Raw genomic sequence first — 22,351 nt, 5'->3', positions numbered from 1 at the left:
TTGTATTGTGCAAGTAGGTACACAAGATGATATTACAAGATATAACCAATATTCACTCATTATAAGATAAAGAAATAACAAAAAAATGTCAAATATGTTATTTTTATTTCATTGTAAAGTATATAAAATGGAATGATAAAGAAACTTGTATATTGAAAAAAAAATATCATATTATCAAATTGGTATGTACCGTACAAATAAAGAAATTGAATTGTTTCTATATATACAATTATACAAATAAAATTATTTTTATGAAAATGATATGAAACTCTTTTTGAATTGTTTTTGATTGTATCAGGCCAACAAATATTTGAACAACATATTCTTTAAAACTTGGTAATTAACCATAAATTTCACAACCATATATATATTAATAAACACATCTGAAGCAAATGTGTACTTATGATTTAAAAAAAACACAAAAAAAACACCCTCCAAATAAAAAGCTGGCGTACAAGAATTTCCAAACATCTGAGGTCATTACATGTATGTGAATATTTCAGTTTTAAAATACATTGTACAGGTTATCAAAAGGTTTCACAAAAATCACTTAATTTGATGTTGCTGCTGGATTATTTTACTGATGATATTAATTATGATATGTTCTCTCTAATGAATGTACAAAATATAAATTATAATCACTAACCTCTTTTATCTATATACATTGCATACAATTTACATATTTTAAAATGACAGTACAAAACAAGTATCAATATCTTTATACCATAAACTAAATGTGAAACTATTGGTTATTTTTCTAATCTTCAAAGAATATAATCACTATGCTAAGAGGATGAACATAAAAAGTGTTTTAATCAAATTCATTGGTCTTTTAAAAGTGACAATTGTACAAATTCAAATAGATTTTTAATGCACAACACAAGGAATTTGTCTGCTTGATTAATGGCTACTTAAATTTAACAAATGCGTATGAAAATAACAGGTATAAATCCCACAATTTCCAAGGTCAATTAGGTATGATAACATTTGTCGTAGAAAAATCATCAAATATTGAGCATTTTGAAAATAATGATTGGAATGTGAAAACAAAAATTATATACATGCAAAAGTATCAATATAATATGGGACAGAGAAAATCAGATGTCCAATGTAGTGCTGAACAAATAGTTGCACACTCTTTCATAAACAGACTATTCTTATTGCTCAAATCAGATTTTCTTAAGTTATATAAGCCAATGAACAAAAAATAACATAATTTTTTATGATGTTGTTTTAGGAAATATAAAGGAAAATTCACAGTACAATCTGTTATATAAAAAAAATCCTGGAATCCTGGTCCGATCTTTGATTCTCTTTATTTATTCCTGATAAATTGGAGTATATCAGGAACAGTGCAGCCAAGAATTGACAGTGCATGTAACTTGCTATTGACCTGTATAAGTCAGTGGAGGAAGATTTTTATATATTTTTTTCTTCCATGAAACTATAATGATTAGAAAAATGTGTGATTGAAAATTTCCCTTAATTTTAGTTGTAAACGTTATGAATTATGAATGTTAATAATTATAATGTACAAATTATGAATCAATTACAGGTATTTGAAGATTCTGTATATACATTATGTATAGATGATATCTACAATGAACAGATCATATATTGCATACTTAAAACTTCATCATTTTCAGAGAAACAAATACAGCTGTTATTATGAAAGCTATTGTCCTTTTTGTCCAGTAGGTGGCAGCACTGTTACAACCATCAGCAGAACATGTATGCACACATGGCCTGTACATTCTGTCGTGATCAGGGTAGATTACGTTCTGACATCGGTCACCAAGATCTTTTGAACTGCAGAATCTGTGTGTTCCAACAATACCTGAAAAAGAACAGTGGTAAAAATATAAGGATTACACAACGATACATACTTATTTAATATAAAGAGATGCTAAATTTCTATGTTTGAAAATTTATCCTGAAAGAATGTTAAATCTCAAAGCATTCAAAGCAGTCTTAGTATTCAAGATGTAGATCACATACTTATTTTAATGAAATTTGGGCTCTGAAATCTTAATAAAAATATCATAAACCCCAAATCAACAGTAATAAATGAAAAAACTTTTAGGAAATAAATAATTAAAAAAAACATGAGAAACCTTATCTGGTGGTATTCTTTTCAATTGTAGTAAAATCCAGTTTAATTATCTCCCCTGAATTTAAAACATTTTTAGATAAGTTAATCTCCCCTGCACAAATCATTTGTAAGTTAGTCTAAGATGCTAATTTACAGTTGTATTTCAAAGAAAAATAAAAAAGTTTTATCAGTTTTATTTCACTATTTGCAAGTTAAAAAAACATCAGTCATAAACAAGTTAAAGGAAAGAAGGGATAAGAAGCACTTGCAAAACTTATTCAATCTTACAATGGTATTGTACCAACATGCTTTTTTGACAGACATATGACGTCATATATTGTACACAGTGTCGATTGTGATTTTACCTCCTCATAACCAACTTACTTTAACAAAATACTAAACTAGATAAATTATAAAAAGTTTAGATATAGATCTTACCTCCCCATATTCCTGTAACTTTGACACAGTACTGGGCCAGATAGATAGTACAAGCTTTAGGTTGTAGAGGGTTGTTTTCCAGCCTGTGGTCAAATGTTTCTGCGCAGTTTGAATCTAATGTAGAGTTACACTGATAACAATTCAATCCTGAAACTGAAAAAGAAATTTATAAATTATAAAACTTTTCCAACCTTCAATTTTATAATGGATTTTGTTTTAACCATGTTAACTGTTTAGTGTTGAGTTGCTGTTTTATGAAAGTTGATTAAATATATCTTATTTTCTAAATCTGTTTCCTTTTTAACTACTAGAAAAATGTACCTCCTGACCAGTTTGACAAAATTTTGGTAAATCAAACATTGATTTTTTTGTGTATAATTTCATGCAATATCTATTATTTGGAACAGTGGACTTGGCATTTTCCTGAAAATTATGGGTTTAAAATGTGTCATTATTGCACTGCGGGTAAATTATCACTTTTTGATTGTTTTAAAGCTGTCATGTGGTGACCCCCTAAGGATCTGTAGGGGGTAGTAAATTTCATAGGGGTTCATGACGTCAGATCAACTGTTAATGGTGTAGTCATCTATTGATGTTGTTGTGTGTCATTGTTTATTTTTCAACAAAACGCAGCAGATAAAGTCCAGCGTGCGATAAATTCGTTTTACAGTTAACTACTGACAGCCTTCAGATCATAGAGGGTGAATAAAATCCGTAGGGGATTTGACCTCCGGCCTCACCACATTTGGATTTGACTTACCCTCTATGGATGGGTAGGGGGTCAGTAGCGAACCATATAACTTTACAATTAGCCCCCAAAAAAATCCTAAATAGAGATCATGCATAAGGTAGAAAAAATATAGAAATTCATATTCTGATACGTTAAATTAGCTTTAGATTTAATATGTTTATCAAAAAAATATTGTAATTTAAGGAGAATATTGTGAAAGGTGACAAAAGAGGGGAAGTAACTCAAACATCTTTTCAAACAACTTTGAAATATACAATTGTAATTGGGGTAAACATGCACTCAATGGTTCACTTAATTTGACAGATAACACCTATAGTTACATGTAGTTGAACTTCCTGTTAAGGAAGAAAATTACAAACTTACTGGTACATATATTTCAATGGAAAACATTTAAGAAATCAGTCAAAAGGTTAAAAAATTCCAATCCAAATTCCCAGGATATTTAACCTTTTTCCTCCATAATGACGCCTTTTGACGCCACCCCCTTTACTCCATAATGACGCCTTTTGACGCCTGTGTAGTACCTCAGTTGAAATGCTTTGACTACAAAATGTCTGCATCAGACTTCAAAAAAATTGTATCCAATATGAAAAGGAGATTCATGAGAATTATCTGACTTGAATTTCATTGATGAAATATTGGTTTTCACAATGCATTAACACTTTAAAACTGATGATTTTTTTTAACTGAAAAAAATCCCATGCGAATAAGGTATACTAAAAAAAACAAGAATGTGTCCAAAGTACATGGATGCCCCACTCGCACTATCCTTTACCATGTTCCATGGACCTTGAAATTGGGTAATAATCTAATTTGGCATTAAAATTAGAAAGATTATACTATAGGGAACATATGTACTAAGTTTCAAGTTGATTGGACTTCAATTTTATCAAAAACTACCTTGACCAAAAACTTTAACCTGAAACTCCCACTTTCATTTTTTATGTTTAGTGGACCGTGAAATTGGGGTCAAAAGTCTAATTTGGCTTTAAAATTAAAATGATCATATCATAAGCAACAAGTTTACTAAGTTTCAAGTTGATTGGACTTCAGCTTCATCAAAAACTACCTTGACCAAAACCTTTAACCTGAAACTCCCACTTTCATTTTCTATGTTCAGTGGACCGTGAAATTGGGGTCAAAAGTCTAATTTGGCTTTAAAATTAAAAAGATCATATCATAAGCAACAAGTGTACTAAGTTTCAAGTTGATTGGACTTCAGGTTCATCGAAAACAACCTTGACCAAAAACTTTAACCTGAACGGACGAACGGACGAACAGACGGACGGAGCCACAGACCAGAAAACATAATGCCCCTCTACCATCGTAGGTGGGGCATAAAAATCCACGGAGGACCTATTTCAGTGGTAATTTTAATCATGAAGACTATTATCAGCTGATTATAGGAACCATATACTTTTTTTATTATTTAAAATTTTATTTCAAATTTGAGATGGATTCCCTTTAATAGTCTAAATAAATATAAGATTTATCGAAAAGCTGATATTTTATGCTGTGACTTTGGGATCATAATTTTGTTTATTTATTTATAACGTATGGAGATACGTTCTTCAACTGTGGCAAATATTTTATTTCATTTAAGGAATGACTGTTGTATTTTTTCTGTCTATGAAGAAATAACATTAAAAATTTGGTGCACACTGAATAACGTGCGTAGCAGGTTATTTAACAGTGTGCACCACATTTTTTATGTTATTTCGAATAGACAGAAAAAATATTACAGTCATTTCTTATAATTTAATTCTAAATTCCATTTTAAACCGTAGGAAACCATGAAAAAACGTTGATGATGTCGCGGTCACATGACTAAATTATGTCTATGGGCTCATAACAAAATAACGTCAGCCAATCAGAAGACGTGTTACATCCAACATTAAATTATTTATATATGTCACAATTTTCAACCTCCCTTTGCATAAACATTATGCGCCTCAGTTTCAGGATATTCCAATATCAGGCACCAGACTTTTTCCCGTACCAGGAAGAAGGAGATCAGAGTGAATCTTAAAATAATATTACTATTATTATACAATAGAAATGTACAAAATCTAAAAAAATAAAAATTCTGGAAGACAATACTGGAATAAAGCCAGTTTTGTTAATATTAAGCAGTATTTTGATCTACAAAGTCAGGTGATCCCACCTTCCAATTATTTTTTCACATTCTTTGAGACTTTTTACAGATTCTATGATGTTTTATTTTCTAAAGTAAATCTGGTGAGTCAACACCTGTAGTACTTTATATTTTGCAGATTTTGAAGACTTATAATTTTACAGTTGCTGTCTTGTAGGAAAAGTTTAAAACAACCTACCAATATTTATAGAAAAATATATCAGTAAAAGGATTAATGTCTCCCGTGACATTATGTTTTATGTGTCTTCTAATGTTTCTGTTTTCAAAATCAAGGTAAATGCGGAAATGAACACCTGCGATTAAGGCGACACTGTGTTGTTGAATTCAGGAAAGACAACTGTTGGAAAGACCTAGCATTCCACGAACATCAGAATACACAAAATGAACCACTAAACGCACGTAATTCAATCATTATACTGAAGTATTGTTAATTTGTGTTCATTTAAATTGGTATTGACCGTCCTAATTAAAACAGTTCCATGGTAATTTTGAAGTTGAAAGTAGGAAAAATACAAAATATAACCAAAGACCAAAAAACCCTTCAGATATTGAAATAACAACGGACCTAAATGAAAAGGAGATCAAAATGAATAATCAATATTCTATTACTTTTGTTTTTATAATTTCAAGTGTATTGAAATACAAGTTAATTTTAGGTGAGATAGTAGAAAATCACATATTTTTGTGTGCACACCTATATTTATCATAGTATTCTCGACAAAAAGGTGTCAAAATAAACAAAAAACTGATAGATCACAGCAACAAACAATTGTCTGAACCCCAATTCCATTACACTTTCGCACTTTAGCATGTTACACCATGGCACTTTGGTGTGTTATCATTGCATTTTAGCTTGTAATATATAGCACTAAAAAAATAAAGAAACCATCGTACTTTATCGTTTGCCACATACTGGCCATCCATTCCACTTTAGAGTCCCATCACCTTGTTCAACAATAATTAAAAAAGAAACAAGGATTTATAGTAAGACTATATAAATATCTTGGGTGTCCATGGTAAGGCTTACAAGCTTATAGGCTTTACATACAGAACTCGAGCTTTATCCATATTTTATATCATATGAATTTAAAATGTTTAATAAAAATCAACTTGAGATTATTAAGTCTCATAACACAGGTAAACTATGATATAATTGTAAAATTTGCTCATCATTTGACCGTAACTTTGATATACCAAAATATGAGAGATCTGACACTTCTCATAATAATTAGAAAAAGTGCACATTAAATTTCGCTTTCCATTGAAAATGAGAGATACAGTAAATCAAAAACTTTAGCAACTGAAAGATTCTGCAAATCTTGCAGAGGTAAAGTTGAAGATGAAGTTCACTTCCTTTAGTATTGTCCCCTTTATAAAAACCTTGGAGAAAAAAATTAATGATTTCCAAAATTTTTATTACAGATGATGATATGAAATCAGTAATCTATTTACGTTATGAAAATAATTTGGCTATAAATGCTAAAAACAAATATGTAATTAATTTAAAAAAGGAACTGTAACAAGTTAAAAGGAACCTTACTAAAGCAACATCATTGCATTTAAAGCAAATAAAACATTTAAAAAAACTGTATTGTGTTAAAGTTAAAAATTATGGAAAATCTTTAAACATTTTATAAACAATGTTTTTAATGCCTTATACTAACATGACCAATGTTTTTAATGCCTTACTAACATGACCAATGTTTTTAATGCCTTACTAACATGACCAATGTTTTTAATGCCTTACTAACATGACCAATGTTTTACTAACATGACCAATGTTTTTAATGCCTTACTAACATGACCAATGTTTACTAATGCCTTACTAACATGACCAATGTTTTTAATGCCTTACTAACATGACCAATGTTTTTAATGCCTTACTAACATGACCAATGTTTTTAATGCCTTACTAACATGACCAATGTTTACTAATGCCTTACTAACATGACCAATGTTTTTAATGCCTTACTAACATGACCAATGTTTTGAATGCCTTACTAACATGACCAATGTTTTGAATGCCTTACTAACATGACCAATGTTTTTAATGCCTTACTAACATGACCAATGTTTTGAATGCCTTACTAACATGACCAATGTTTTGAATGCCTTACTAACATGACCAATGTTTTAATGCCTTTATACTAACATGACCAATGTTTTAATGCCTTACTAACATGACCAATGTTTTAATGCCTTACTAACATGACCAATGTTTTAATGCCTTTATACTAACATGACCAATGTTTTTAATGCCTTACTAACATGACCAATGTTTTTAATGCCTTACTAACATGACCAATGTTTTTAATGCCTTACTAACATGACCAATGTTTTTAATGCCTTACTAACATGACCAATGTTTTTAATGCCTTACTAACATGACCAATGTTTTTAATGCCTTATTAACATGACCAATGTTTTACTAACATGACCAATGTTTTACTAACATGACCAATGTTTTACTAACATGACCAATGTTTTACTAACATGACCAATGTTTTTAATGCCTTAATAACATGACCAATGTTTTAGCTCATTAAGAACAGTTTTATAGTCATTTAGCAAAGTTTCAATGCATTAAACTATGTTTAAACATAAAATAATGTGTAAAAAGATGTTCAAACAGTTTAATTTACCGAATTAGACTACTTACCGGATTTGTTATCTCATAAGCAACACCACGGGTGCCACATGTGAAGCAGGATCTGCTTACCCTTCCTGAGCACCTAAGATCACTACTAGTTTTTGGTGGGGTTTGAATTGACAACTAATAGTGTTTGGCGAAAGGTGCTTTATTATAATAATGCAATAATATACAATTATACCAAACATGGTATCAATAAGCAACAATGAACAAGTGTGAATATGAAGCACCTTAACCCAATCTGGGTAAGATTAAATATAAATTATCAGGATGGAAAAAAAAAATTAATCAAATACATAATAAAATGTGGCTGGAACATGCTCTTGCTAAAACCACATGCTAACTAAGCATCGGATGACGCAACAAGGGGAGGCAAATCTAGTACACGGCGTTATCAATTAGGTACAATGAGAGTTGCCTCCCATTGTACGCAATTGACAACTAATAGTGTTTGGCGAAAGGTGCTTTATTATAATAATGCAATAATATACAATTATACCAAACATGGTATCAATAAGCAACAATGAACAAGTGTGAATATGAAGCACCTTAACCCAAACGAAGTCGCCAAACAGGAAAGAAAAAAAAAAAACATGTGTGTAATCATGATCCTGTTTAGTCTGACAATTCAATAGAAGAAGGATACCCTTCATACAGCTTGACATTGTACATGATAATAATTTCGTTAATCAAGCAAATGACAAATATGTAAAACTAAATTTTCATCAACAACATTGTAATTCATGTGTATAATTCATGTAATTATTATCTTTGACAACAGTGTCAAAATCAGTGCTACATCATGCATAATAAAGGCATTAAAAAAAATATGGATAATTTCAGTCATAAATAGACACCCTTGTAAATACAGCGGAGGGAAAGGGGGGACTTCTACACTACACAATCATGGCACTAGTGATCACACTATTAAACACTACTTAGTCTAGGTGAACTTATAACTCGCTTATAATGCAAGGAACAAAAAAAAAATAATAATATTACTAAACATATCTGCCTCAAAGATATTCTAAACGAACTTGGGGATAATCATACACAGTAACACGCCCGCATCTGCAGGGGAATATTATCTCTTTTATATCATATAGTACACACCTGAAAAACAGGGGAAGCAATCACACCTGTCACTGCAAGAGTTTTGCAAAATTATGATATTTGGAGTTATCACACAAAAACACGACCGCATTAGCAGGGGAATATGATCTCTCTCTTAAAATATAGAACACACCTGAATATGCAGGGGAAGTAATCACACCTGACACTGCAGGGGGTTAAAAATAATATCATAATATTTCGAGTTGTTACTCATAAATATAGTACACACCTGAAAAAAAACCAGGGGAAGCAATCACACCTGGCATAGCAGGGGGTTTAAAAATAATATCATAATATTTGAGTTGTTACTCATAAGTATAGTACACACCTGAAAAAAAAACAGGGGAAGCAATCACACCTGACACTGCAGGGGGTTTAAAAATAATATCAAAATATTTGAGTTGTTACTCATAAATATAGTACACACTTGGAAAAAAAAAAAAAAACAGGGGAAGCAATCACACCTGACATAGCAGGAGGTTTCACAATATCATCATTAATATGTATTATAAAAATTTTAAAAAATTATAATATTAGCGATATATGCAATAATTTGTCATCTCAATAGTCTCCAAATTGATCCACAGAATGGCTAGTTGCTGCTTGGAAGGAGCAGCAAATTGGATTGCGATTATTATCGTTCAGTTCTTCCTCTAAGGTCCATTTTAAGGGGGGAGACGAGAGTGCGGCCTTGTTCTTCTGAAAACGTATGAGACCAATGTTTGTGACCCCTTTCCACCGAACGCAAAACTTTGGCATGAAAATCCTTAATCTCGGTAAAAGGATATTTTTCGGCAAGCGATATAACAGATTAATTAAATGCTTTTGTCTTAGCATTGAAATGGCTTGTTCTTCTATGTTGTGCATAATAAATAGTTCACCTCTAACTAACTGTACGAATCCGAAGTCTTCATCAGAATAACTCAATGATTTGGTTTGGGCATGTTCATGTGGCCATGGCACATCGTATTTTACCCGATCCTTAGCGGCCCTTGCTTCACCCGAAACTGCTTTACGTTTTTGTTTGTCTTTGAACAATAGATATGGAAAATCTTTACCTTTAATTTTCGCTTGGCAATTATTCCTATCATTATCTGATTTATCACATGAAGTCTTTTTATCGACACCGAAAGTTTTCTTAGCCACAAGGTGCACGTTTTGTTCAGCCAACAACAGATCCCGTTCCAATATTTTGTTCTGAATTGTTAATTCTTCAATTGTTTTATCCAGTTCATTCACCGTGTTTGTAGACGTAAGAATTTTTGGATGAACGCTAACACTTGCTTTATCTGATTTTTGGTGTCAGAAGTGGGATACGAACCCACGCCTGGAAACCAGACTTCCATATTAAATCAGTTCAGTAAGTAACAGAATTCCAATGGCTGTTTTATAGTCATTTAGCAACGTTTCAATGCATTAAACTATGTTTAAACATAAAATAATGTGTAAAAAGATGTTCAAACAGTTTAATTTACCGAATTAGACTACTTACCGGATTTGTTATCTCATAAGCAACACCACGGGTGCCACATGTGAAGCAGGATCTGCTTACCCTTCCGGAGCACCTGAGATCACCCCTAGTTTTTGGTGGGGTTTGTGTTGTTTATTCTTTAGTTTCTATGTTGTGTCATGTGTACTATTGTTTGTCTGTTTGAAATGCTGGTTTTTATTTGTTAGTTTATATAATTAAGAATTTCAATATTCAGGTAAACATCTCTCAATGGGGAATTCCCTATAAATTGAGATGGTTGGTAGGTCTGCACACTTTTAACACAGATTGCCTGTTTGTCAATTATAAACTGATTCTATACATGTATACCTAAAATATTGACTTTTGCTCTTGTCAAAATAATCATAAGTTTAAAATGATATGTAGATCAGTGCATTTTTTCAGAGAAAAAAATGGGGCTGCAGTTGGAAAGTTGTCTAAACTACTATAACATTAGCCATTCAACACTGAGGTTGTCAGTTCAAACTACTATAACATTAGCCATTCAACACTGAGGTTGTGAGTTCCAACCCCAAGCTTGGCAGGTTCCCGTGGACTCTAATCTTAATTGTCTAATTTTGTCAGTTTTCCTACCAAAGTTCTGGGGTTCTCCCCTGGCACTCAGGCTTCCTCCACCAATAAAAACTAACCACCACAAAATAGTACTAAAATGTTGTAAGTGGCTTTAAACACCAATCAATCAGTGTAAAATAATACTGTTGTCAAAAGTTTGAGCTTAATAAAAAAAATGTATAAATTAAAAGATGTGAACAATTTAAGGGTTACACACATACAGATAATTTTTTTTCTTTCTACTGGCTCTTTTACTGTCAATGAAAAGTAATGTTCTACTACGGTAATCAACTAAAAGATGGATCACTGTTATTTATTTGTTACAAACTTTTTGAAAAAAAACGTCAATCATCCAATTATTTTACAGTCTTAACACTGCAGATGGGATATATTATTGTAATAGTACCCTATTTAGCAGATAATTATATGTTTTATATGTATATTTTTTAAATGTGCCTATATGTATTTTCTTATTTGATGAATAAATGATAATGTTGCAATGATCTTAAATGGTGATTCAAACTACCTTAAATTACAAGATTATACTTAGTTACAAGGTAAGAATATTGTTGCTATTATGCCTTTCATAATAACTGAATACTAACACCAAAAACTATGCAAATTTCATTTGGGACCAAATTGGCAATACTAAATATTTTGCTCATCATTTAAATTTTTATGATTAAATCAGGGTATATTGAACAGTAGCTATTGTGTTCATAGTATTTATTCAATGGGACAAAAGTATTGACAAAAGTTTAAATACATTGACATACAAAAGAAAATGATTTTGTGGAAAAGTTTCCTGACTTTTGTAATAAAAAAACATAATTTCATTTCAGTTGCTGCACAGTGGATGAATTGTGAATTCTTGTGAAATAGCTGAAGACCATGGCATTAACTAACCAATCCATTCTGGCATATTGTGCATCTATCACAGCTTTTAGTCTTATAAGTGGAGCCTTTTCATTCTACTATGTGAAAGTCTTTATGAACTTTTATCATATTGATGAGAAATGGTTCCAGTTGTCTCAAGTATTGTTTATGATCTGGAATGCCGTCAATGATCCACTATTTGCATACATTCAGGATAGTACAAACTTATCATTTACAAAAACACGTAGAGAAAGTATCATGTATTCTGGACCTTTGTTTGCTTTGTCATTCATATTACCATGGATACCATGGGGACATGGCACATGGATTGTTGGACTACATTTAATTGTAGCATTATTTATATGGGACACTATGTTTACCTTTGTAGGATTAGCAGTTTGTTCTTTATTTTCTGAGCTTTCTAAAGATACCAATGACAGAATAACACTAACACGATTTGCAGAGGTCGCAAGGTTGTGTGGAGGAACGAGTGTTCTGTTTCTAGAATTCACCTCAAATAGTCTTCACAATTTCCAAGCTTTCCAGATAACCACAGCATTGTTAGCCCTGATTTCATGGTCGTTGTTTAGATACACAGGAAAAAATGCTCATACTGAATATGACTTGAAAGAAATGAATTTATCAGAGAAAAAAGAGGGAGATGTTGATATATCACATGCCAAGACAATGGATGAATCTTACTGTAAACAGACATGCCAGATTTTATCAGATAGAAATTTTATATCTTTTGTGATCACTAACTTTTTCCATCAATTTCACAATACATTCCTCAGTAATTTTACAGCAATCATCTGTGATCAGTTAATCTCAGAGAGTGATATTCCACTTAGTGTTAGAAAGACCTTCTATGGTGCAACAACAATTTCTGCATCGGTAGGTTATTTTAAGATGTTTATAACTTTTCTTAAAAGATTTAATGAATTTTGTTTTGTTTTGATACGACTTGATATGTTGTCACCGTTGGTTGTCACTAGTATTAGCATTGTCATATCTTTAATTCATAGAAATTATTTGACCCTGTATGTTCATGATCAATAATGGTTCATTGACTGAATATTTTGCAAAATTTAACAGTTAAACTATTGCTATTTGTATTTCATAATTTTGTATTTTACTTTCAGAATTACATACAGGCAAGACATACCCCTGTGTCAACAGTTTATATTGATTTTTACCTTTTCAAATATAAAAATTTCTAACTGCTAAGCTATAAAAATAGTCTACATTATGATGATGAATGTGTCTCCTTTATCCAAGAGAAGTGATGTCCCATTGCAATGCCCCTCCCCCTCAATATTATATTGACCACAAACTACAGTAAAGTGCAAAATTTTGTGTAACAATTAATATTGTTATACATTTTTGTACCAATATTAGAACATTACTGCAGTTGATGTTTTTCAGTATTGTGAAAGTTTCATTGAAACCCCTGGTTAATTTGGTGGTTTAGAAGCTATAAAGCTGTAATAAAAAAAGGTAACACAATATTGTGGTACAGAAAACAAAAGACCATGCATGGCCTCCAAAGCTCAAATCAGATGACTGGATGACATGTGCAAACTCATCATATGTGAAAAAACTAGCATCGAAACACAAATCCTCAACACTTGTAATTTTTCCTTGGGCTGAATTTAGCAATAATTAACTCTTCAAAATCATCAAAGACCTTTAAACCACCTTATGATTCCATGTCTTGCAATTTGTCATTTAAGATACTACTGCATAAATGAAGATCCTCTGCTCACTTAATTGAATAAAATGTTGTATTTTTGTTGATTTTAGGTGCTGGTGATATTTGGTGCACCATTGATAAGGAGATATTCCTACTTTTCTGTAATCAGATGTAGTTACATGTACACAGTTGTGGCTGGGATTTTAATGTATATCTGGGGATGGAACAAACCTTGGCTGCTGATGCTCTTTGTCTTGTTAGATAGGTAAGTTCATATAACTTGTACATTTATATGATACATAGAGGTTTATCTAACCAAATGTGCACAAGAAAAATCAGAATTAAAAAATATAAGCAACAATACAGAACTGAAATTTATCAACTATGCCCCTAAAAAAACCCTGAAAAAAACAGTCCACAAAATAGTACACAGAAATATAAAAATTGAACAATATGAACTTCACCAAAAACTAGTGTTAGGGCTCAATTAACGTTGTTCATGAAAGGCAGATCCTGGTGAAGGCATATCATTGGGAAGGCATTATTGTAAGTTTTTAACCGGATTTTTGTGACAAAAATGTCGGTTATTGATTTGGGGATGTACGGCGGGCGGCCGGGCAGTCGGGCAGTCGGGCGGTTGGGCAGGCGGCAATCAAATGTTGTCCGTGCATTAACTCATGAACCGTTCAGCCAAAGCTTTTAAAATTTTAATATATTGTTACTGACAACTAAATGAAGGTCAAGTTCAATAATGGCTATTTTGACTTTTACCGTTCAGGAGTTATGGTTCTTGAAAGATTGAAAAATGGAGTTTTCAGTTGTGTCCGTGCATTTACGCATGAACTGTTCTACCAAAGCTTCCCAAATTTTAATATGTTGTTACTGATGACAAAATGGAGGTCAAGTTCAATAATGACGATTTTGACTTTTACCGTTCAGGAGTTATGGTTCTTGAAAGATTGAAAAATGGAGTTTCCAGTTGTGTCCGTGCATTTACGCATGAACTGTTCTACCAAAGCTTTCCAAATTTTAATATGTTGTAACTGATGACAAAAGAGAGGTCAAGTTAAATAATGACAATTTTGACTTTTACCGTTCAGGAGTTATGGTTCTTGAAAGATTGAAAAATGGTGTTTCCAGTTGTGTCCGTGCATTTTCTCATGAACCATTCAACCAAAGCTTTTAAAATTTTTATATGTTGTTACTGATGACAAAATAGAGGTCAAGTTCAATAATGACGATTTTGACTTTTACCGTTCAGGAGTTATGGTTCTTGAAAGATTCAAAAATGGTGTTTCCAGTTGTGTCCGTGCATTTTCTCATGAACCATTCAACCAAAGCTTTTAAAATTTTTATATGTTGTTACTGATGACAAAATAGAGGTCAAGTTCAATAATGACGATTTTGACTTTTACCGTTCAGGCGTTATGGTTCTTGAAAGATTGTAAAATGGCGTTTCCATTCACGTTGTTGCATTTACTCATGAACCATTCAATCTAAGCTTTTCAAATTTTAATATGTTGATACTGATGACAAAATGGAGGTCAAATTTGATATTGACGATTTTCACTTTCACCATTCATCAGTATTGGTTCTTGTGATATTGCCAGGACACAAATAAATATTAATAAATCCGGTTTGCTGTCGTTGTGACAGCCTCTTGTTTTTTATGGTGTGCTGTAAGGCTAGATATTTTTATGCCCCCACTGTAGTAGTGGGGGCATTTAGTTTTGCCCTTGTCTGTCTACTTGTATGTATGTAAGATATCCTGAACATCCCCGAATTAGTGTCCGGAGATAGTCGAACTTTGTCATTTTTATGCCCCTGCTGTAGAGGAGGGGGCATTAAGTTTTACCCTTGTTGTTCTGTACATACGTACGTCCAAAAGTTGGTTTCTGTTCTCTTACTTTAGTTTGCCCCATCCAAATGTTAGGAAACTTATACACAATGCTTACTTAAAAAAAACACAGATCAATTTTTTATTAAGGTGGTGTCATTTTTACAGTTCTAGAGTTATGCCCCTTTAAAAATGAAAAGTTGCTAAATTTTTCATTTCTGTACTCTAACTTTAGTTTGCCTCAACCAAATGAATTGAAACTTATACACAATACTTATCACCACAAAACAGATCAAGTTTGAATTTTGGTGGTGTGACATTAAACATTCTAGAGTTATACCCCTTTACAAATAAAACATTGCAGGATATTTTTGTTTTTTTTCTCTAACTTTAGTTTGCCTCAGCCAAATGTTAGTAAACTTATACACTATGCTTATTACCATAAAACACAGATCAAGTTTGAATTTTGGTAGCATCATTTTTTTACAGTTCAAGAGTTATGCCCCTTTAAAAATGGAAAAGTTGCTGAATTTTTCATTTCTGTTCTCTAACTTAAGTTTGCCTCAACAAAATTTTGCAGTTCTTGGGTTATGTCCCATTATAATGTTTAAACTTATATGCAAGCAGGGGCATCATCTGTGTCCCATGGACACATTCCCCATTTATTTAGATTTAGATCTTTCATAAACCTTTTACTGTCTACATGGTCTATAATTTGTCTTTTTGTGTAAATAGATATAGGAAGATGTGGCTACCTGCCAACTTTTCAAAATGCCTATGGGGGTTTTATGTGCAAGATGGCTCTTACAGTCCTAAAAAACCTTCAAGGGGGCCTTCAAATGTATCTTAATGTTGTTTTTTTACTCCTTCATACTTTTTCAAGCCTATGGCCATTGTTAAATTAATTGTTTTGTTTAAAATTGTGGACAAAATTGCTCTTTCAAAGTTTTCATTTGGGAGCTTTCATGGGGATATTCCTGCGGAAATAGTGACAGTTGGCAGGTATGATATGGTATGAGTGCCAATAAGAATTATTTAAACATTAACAGAATTTTTCTTTTATATTTACAGTTGTGTGACTTTTGCTTCATTTTCTCTGTTTAATATGCCATTATCAGATATAGCAGATGACAACATGGCAAAATACAAAAGAAAGTAAGTTACAATATATGATTTGTTTAGTTCAAGAGAGAATATGCTCCATTTCTTGTGAGTGTGAAATTATGATTAAGTCCTCAAATTTACTAATTTTATCATTACTTCCTATGCCAGATGGCCCTTTCTACTACACAAAAATGCTGTTTGGCAGCAGAAAAACTTCAGTGTTTTAAATAATTTTAACATTTGTACATCAATTTTCAAAGAAAATGGCTCATCAATGAATGTCATGTCTACACAAGGCAGAAAACGTACTATTATGATCTTAATGTATGCTGGAATGAACAATTTTAAGTCAATGTGCAATTCACAATGGAATTGTTTCTTTTATTACCGAAAAATCTCATCTTATACAGTGGATTCGTAATTATTTGATGAATACCATTTTTCATGGATTACAAGGTTACCAGAGAAACCATGAATTTCAATGTCCAACGAATAAAAAAAATTCTATAAGAATGTATGCAGACTTTGACAAACCAATAAATCAGATATCGACGAAAAAATGCAAATTTTCCTTAATCCATGAAAATTGTTACCCACGAAAATAAATCAATTCACAGCAGATATATTATTTTGCTCTTTTAATGTCAGAGTTATATTCTGTCCATGAAAATAAAAGTATGTTATGGAGTGCTGTTTTTCTATTTCAGACATCCCATATCATCTATGGTATTTGGAACTAATGCATTAATTACAAAACCTGCAATCTCATTGGCACCAATGTTTGTGGTGGCCATTTTGAATCTCTATGGTTACAGTGGATTGAAAGACCAAAAAGGAGAAGGATCTGAAGAACTTAGAACAGCCATGTTTACCTTAGTCTGTTTTTACTCAGTTATAATAGGAGCAATTCAGTTTATTTCCTGGTCATTTTTCTCTATTCGAGGAAAAACCAATGCAACATGTACTGATTTTTGATTTTTCGTTTAAATAGAGGAATAGCTGGAATACCAAAGAGATCCTTAGTCTGGTTATGTTTTTTGAATTTTATGATATAGTTAGATATTCATCAATTTATCAGTGCATATTTGGTGCAGCTCTTCAGCTAATCTCACAGATAGATACTTGTTGTGGTATAAACACAGTTTGTTGGCTGTTGTCCATTCAACAGTTTGTAATCTTTCATATTTGTATGAAAGGAAACATAATTCATAGAAAGATTCTCTGTAAAATTTATGTACAAATGTAAGGACACTACACACCTTCCAATGAATTTGATTTTATTTCAAGATCTGATTTAAAAAGGCTTTATAAATTTTTGTACAGTGTACCAGAAAAAAAGAATCCAAAAGCTGCAGAAATTGTTTCAATTTGAGATATTTCAAACAATTTTTAGATGTGAGCAATAGAAACGCATAAGAAAATGTTTTGCCACAAAATGTCTAACATACCTTATACACATAGAGTGACATATGCTTTTGAGTTCCGACTTTTCTTAAATTTTTACTAAGACAAATTCTCATATTTAATTTAAATAATAAAAATAAAAAAATGATGTTATAGTAACTTAACTATGAACTACGTCAACATATTTGTAATATAAGCAACAAATTCATATTTATTTAAATTTCTTGGGTCAAGTAATGATTTTGATCATCCTGCCCTCTCTGACTCATTTAGCATTTGTGACCATAGAACACAATAAGAATATCCTTACTTTACCAGTACGCTGTGGATTACTTTTTTGATCAGTATACTTATTGCTTGAAGATTTATAAAAAAGAAGATGTGGTATGATTGCCAATGAGACAATTGTACACAAGAGACCAAAATGACACAGACATTAACAAAAATAGGTCACCGTACGGCCTTCAACAATTTTTAGTTTTTGATAATAACTGTTTTTGAAAGACTTTCTTGTTAATCCATCCACCTCATTGATTGGTCCAATGTTTGTATTATCCTATAATTTTACATAAATAATTTCTTGATTAACAGAGTGTAGAAAGGGAGAAATAATCCCTGTGCCTTAAAGTACCATTGCTACAACTCTAATAAGGTTCTCAATGTGGCCTGTTGCAAGGCAACATTCTGTCCTCATCCAACACACCCTCATTATCCATTCACAATGTAAATGTTCCCTCCTTTATCCCAGTTTAATTTATTTGAAACATGTAATAAAATCTGATCTTAAACACCTAAGGTAAATCGAGAGTCTAAATCAAAATCCATAGAATTTTTTTAATAGTTTTTCAAGATGTAGTTTATATCATGCTTTTTTTGAAAAATATAATAAAAAGTATGGTTCACTGGTTTTTTTTCAGGCTAGGGGGCTGTGCAAAATTGTCAGATTTTGTGTAGATTATGCATGGAAAACCCAATTTTGTGTGATAAAAAGAAAACTATGCCATATAATTTAAAAATGAAATATGAGAAGATTGCTCTTATAATCTGCTTTTCGATAAGAAAAAGAAATAATTGGGTCACCAGACCTGTTTTCTTGCTACACAATAAAATAGGTAAATTCACAACACATTTATTATAAAAATTAGTTTATTTGAGTTATCTCCCCTTATAGATATAAGAAGATGTGGTATGACAATGCCAATGAGACAACTTTCCATCCAAGTCACAATTTCTCAAAGTAAACCATTATAGGTCAAAGTACAGTCTTCAACACAGAGCCTTTGCCTTATATCCGAGTACCTTCCCTAATTTGGCAAAGATTGAAAAAATTGAAACGAACAAAAAAGTTTGTTTTTTTGTAAACTACACTCGTAAATATGATAAAACACATAAATTTCTATATTAACACAAATAGTAATACACATGAATTACAAACCACTCCTGAAATTTTCACTTTTCATTAAAGATATATATCTTCCTATATCTATTTAACCCTTTCCTCCATGGATTTTTTTTTATATACTTCATCTGGCAATCATCAGTTTTAAAGTGTTAATGCATTGTGAAAACCAATATTTCATCAATGAAATTCAAGTCAGATAATTCTCATGAATCTCCTTTTCATATTGGATACAATTTTTTTTTAAGTCTGATGCAGACATTTTGTAATCAAAGCATTTTAACTGAGGTACTACACAGGCGTCGAAAGGCGTCATTATGGAATAACGGGTGTGGCGTCAAGAGGCGTCATTATGGAGGAAAGGGATAATCTAATTGTTATCTGCTTTTTCAAATACCAGATGTAGGAAGACACCCTAGCTACCTTTAATACCGACAGTGCAAGGGTCAAGTCAAGGTCATTAAAAAAACATAAGGAAAGCTACCTAAGTCATAATCAGTAAAGTGGTAAAGATATCTTAACATATGTACTCTAGTTTTATTGTGCAATACATATACAACTTGGGTTAAACTCATCTTTTTTAATTGTGTTTTGTATTTTGTTAATGTAGATGTTTTCATAGAAATTATTTTTTTATATATTAAAATGGCGTGCAATTTAAATCTAATATGTTTTAATTTTTGTTTAATTTTTCTCTCATTAATAGAAGGTTGTTTTTACTTATAAGTTTAATTTATTATGTTGTTAAGATATTAACATTTTTTTTTATATGCATACTGATATAGCTATAATAATAATGACAATGGTTTCATGTTTAATGGAAATAAAGATTATGCATAAGACAATTTCCTGTTGATTCAAATTTTTTGTTCAAAAACAGTTAATTTTCATTGATGCTTATAATTATTCAAAATTATTACATTGGTTGCAATTGATTTCCCAGTGAAATAAAAACTGATAATTTCACATCTGAAATAAACGTGGTTATTTTACTCCTCTGACGTCATACAACAATAGGCGTTGTCAAGACGTGGATAACCTCGGGTTAAAACAAATTGTGAATGCGTTGAAAAAGATATAGTTCCTTACATTTTCTACTTTAATTTCATAAAAAAGGCCATTTGCCAATGTAAAAAAAAGAATAACTAATCAAAGAATTCAAATATCGAAAAATATTCAACTCGTGACCAAACAACACTGATAATTAACTCATGCGCTGCACGCATTAGTGAATTAATGTTTTGTTTGGTCACTTGTTGAATATTTTTCTCTATTTGAATTCTTCGATTAGTTATTCTATAAATAATGTCTATCATTTATAGAACAATTATTGACAGCCTTGAATGAAAATTTAAAATCATTTTCTTTAACAGTCTTCCATCTTTTGAGAAAATGGCTGTTCCAAGTCAGGAATTTGACAGTTGTCATCCATTTGTTTGATGTGTTGGACTTTTGATTTTGCCAATTGATTAGGGACTTTTAGTTTTTAATTTTCCTCAGAGTTTGTTAGTTTTGTGATTTTACTTTTTTCCATCTTTTGATAATAATGATTTTTTTTATTAACTGAACAGATATCATTTTGTTTTCTCATATTAAAACTGAGATTATATATTTATTCCAATGGTGTATACAAAAACTAAGATGTTGAATTTTTTGGGGAAAATGAATTACACATAGGAAAAAAAGGAAGGCTCTTTAAAAATGAAATTTGATAAAGAAAACAACCAAATGTTTTGTTGTTTATATTTTTTTCCAAACATAACCTATGTGTAGTGAGGATTAACTAACAGCTTTTAAAAAAATGTGACTTACAATGGCTGTATTTTTCTCAGAGAAATTAGAAATAGAAAAGTGCAATTTCCTGTATTAAATATTTTAGATCTGATAAAAATTATATGATTGTGGTTTAAAAATACTATGGTTTACTGAATTTTATTATGTTAACCTTATTTATTTGAGGAGTTAATTTTCAACTGCTCTGAAATCAATGATTATATCAAAAAAGCTACTCACACGAATCACTTTAAAAAAAAGTTGAATAATTTTAATCAATTTCAAGACAAATATTTGTCTCTAGTATTTTAAGAATTTTTTTGATTCTGTTTCATCTCAAAATGAAAAACTTCATATAAATTTTTTCAAGGTTGCAGTGGATATAATTTTTGTTAAGTGTGTCTTATTTTAAGTGAAAATTTCACTGGTATGCAAGCTAGACTGTGTTCTTGTGGTCACAATGGTTGCACACTTAACGTAATAATAATATCTGGTTTTTTTTATTATATTTATGTTTTTGTTATAATTTCAATTGTTATAAATTTAATTTTTTTCTGTAGAGATTTTATGTTTTGGATTACAATCTATAAATTTTAACATGACTTTATTTCAATTATAAGCCACAAGTTTTGCCTGCATTCCCTGCTAGGAATTTGATTGTTACATAATAGGATATGGGGTATCCATCTGTGACCGTAGTCACTACTTGCATAGCAAGAAAACACACAAAAAACAAAAGAACAGTGCTTCCATTGCTGTTCTTCATCTCAAAGTCATAGTGAGGCCTTCAACATGGAGCAAAAAAACTCACCTCACTACAAGTTTAAGACAGCCCCATTAGCACTGGTTTTAGCAGAATTCTTAGCGAAATAATTCAGATAGTATATACGATATAATGTGAATACAAATTAAAGTGACAATAATGAGTTATTTCTACATGTACATTTTATTTTTATTTGTGTTGTAAGGATTCTATTCTGCCCTTGCTTAGACCACAAGACCAC

At 31.3% G+C, this 22,351-nt stretch overlaps 2 protein-coding genes across 4 annotated transcripts; one reads left to right on the top strand and one right to left on the bottom strand.

Moving 5' to 3' along the window:
• Window positions 1–88: 88 nt before the first annotated feature.
• On the bottom strand, window positions 89–5,752 carry LOC143046247 (UPAR/Ly6 domain-containing protein bou-like). Its single transcript, XM_076219298.1, has 3 exons — window positions 5,615–5,752; window positions 2,531–2,683; window positions 89–1,837 (listed from the first exon to the last, which is right to left on the bottom strand). Exons 1-3 carry the CDS (start codon window positions 5,664–5,666, stop codon window positions 1,626–1,628), a joined length of 417 nt encoding a protein of 138 aa, XP_076075413.1. The 5' UTR covers window positions 5,667–5,752; the 3' UTR covers window positions 89–1,625.
• On the top strand, window positions 5,751–21,944 carry LOC143046246 (transmembrane protein 180-like). Of its 3 annotated transcripts, none has more exons than XM_076219295.1 (5): window positions 5,751–5,835; window positions 12,104–13,031; window positions 13,941–14,095; window positions 16,739–16,822; window positions 17,479–21,944. In XM_076219295.1, exons 2-5 carry the CDS (start codon window positions 12,153–12,155, stop codon window positions 17,744–17,746), a joined length of 1,386 nt encoding a protein of 461 aa, XP_076075410.1. In that variant the 5' UTR covers window positions 5,751–5,835; window positions 12,104–12,152; the 3' UTR covers window positions 17,747–21,944. The 3 variants fall into 3 exon arrangements, with proteins under 3 accessions (XP_076075410.1, XP_076075411.1, XP_076075412.1); XM_076219296.1 differs by having other exon boundaries at window positions 5,758–5,831; XM_076219297.1 differs by lacking the exon at window positions 5,751–5,835 and adding an exon at window positions 7,946–11,207.
• The last annotated feature ends 407 nt before the right edge of the window (window positions 21,945–22,351 follow it).

The sequence above is a fragment of the Mytilus galloprovincialis genome, chromosome 9 (genome assembly GCF_965363235.1).
Source record: "Mytilus galloprovincialis chromosome 9, xbMytGall1.hap1.1, whole genome shotgun sequence".
Lineage (NCBI taxonomy): Eukaryota > Metazoa > Mollusca > Bivalvia > Mytilida > Mytilidae > Mytilus > Mytilus galloprovincialis.
Note: the sequence above shows the minus strand (reverse complement) of the source record. Positions and strands in the feature narration are given on the sequence as shown.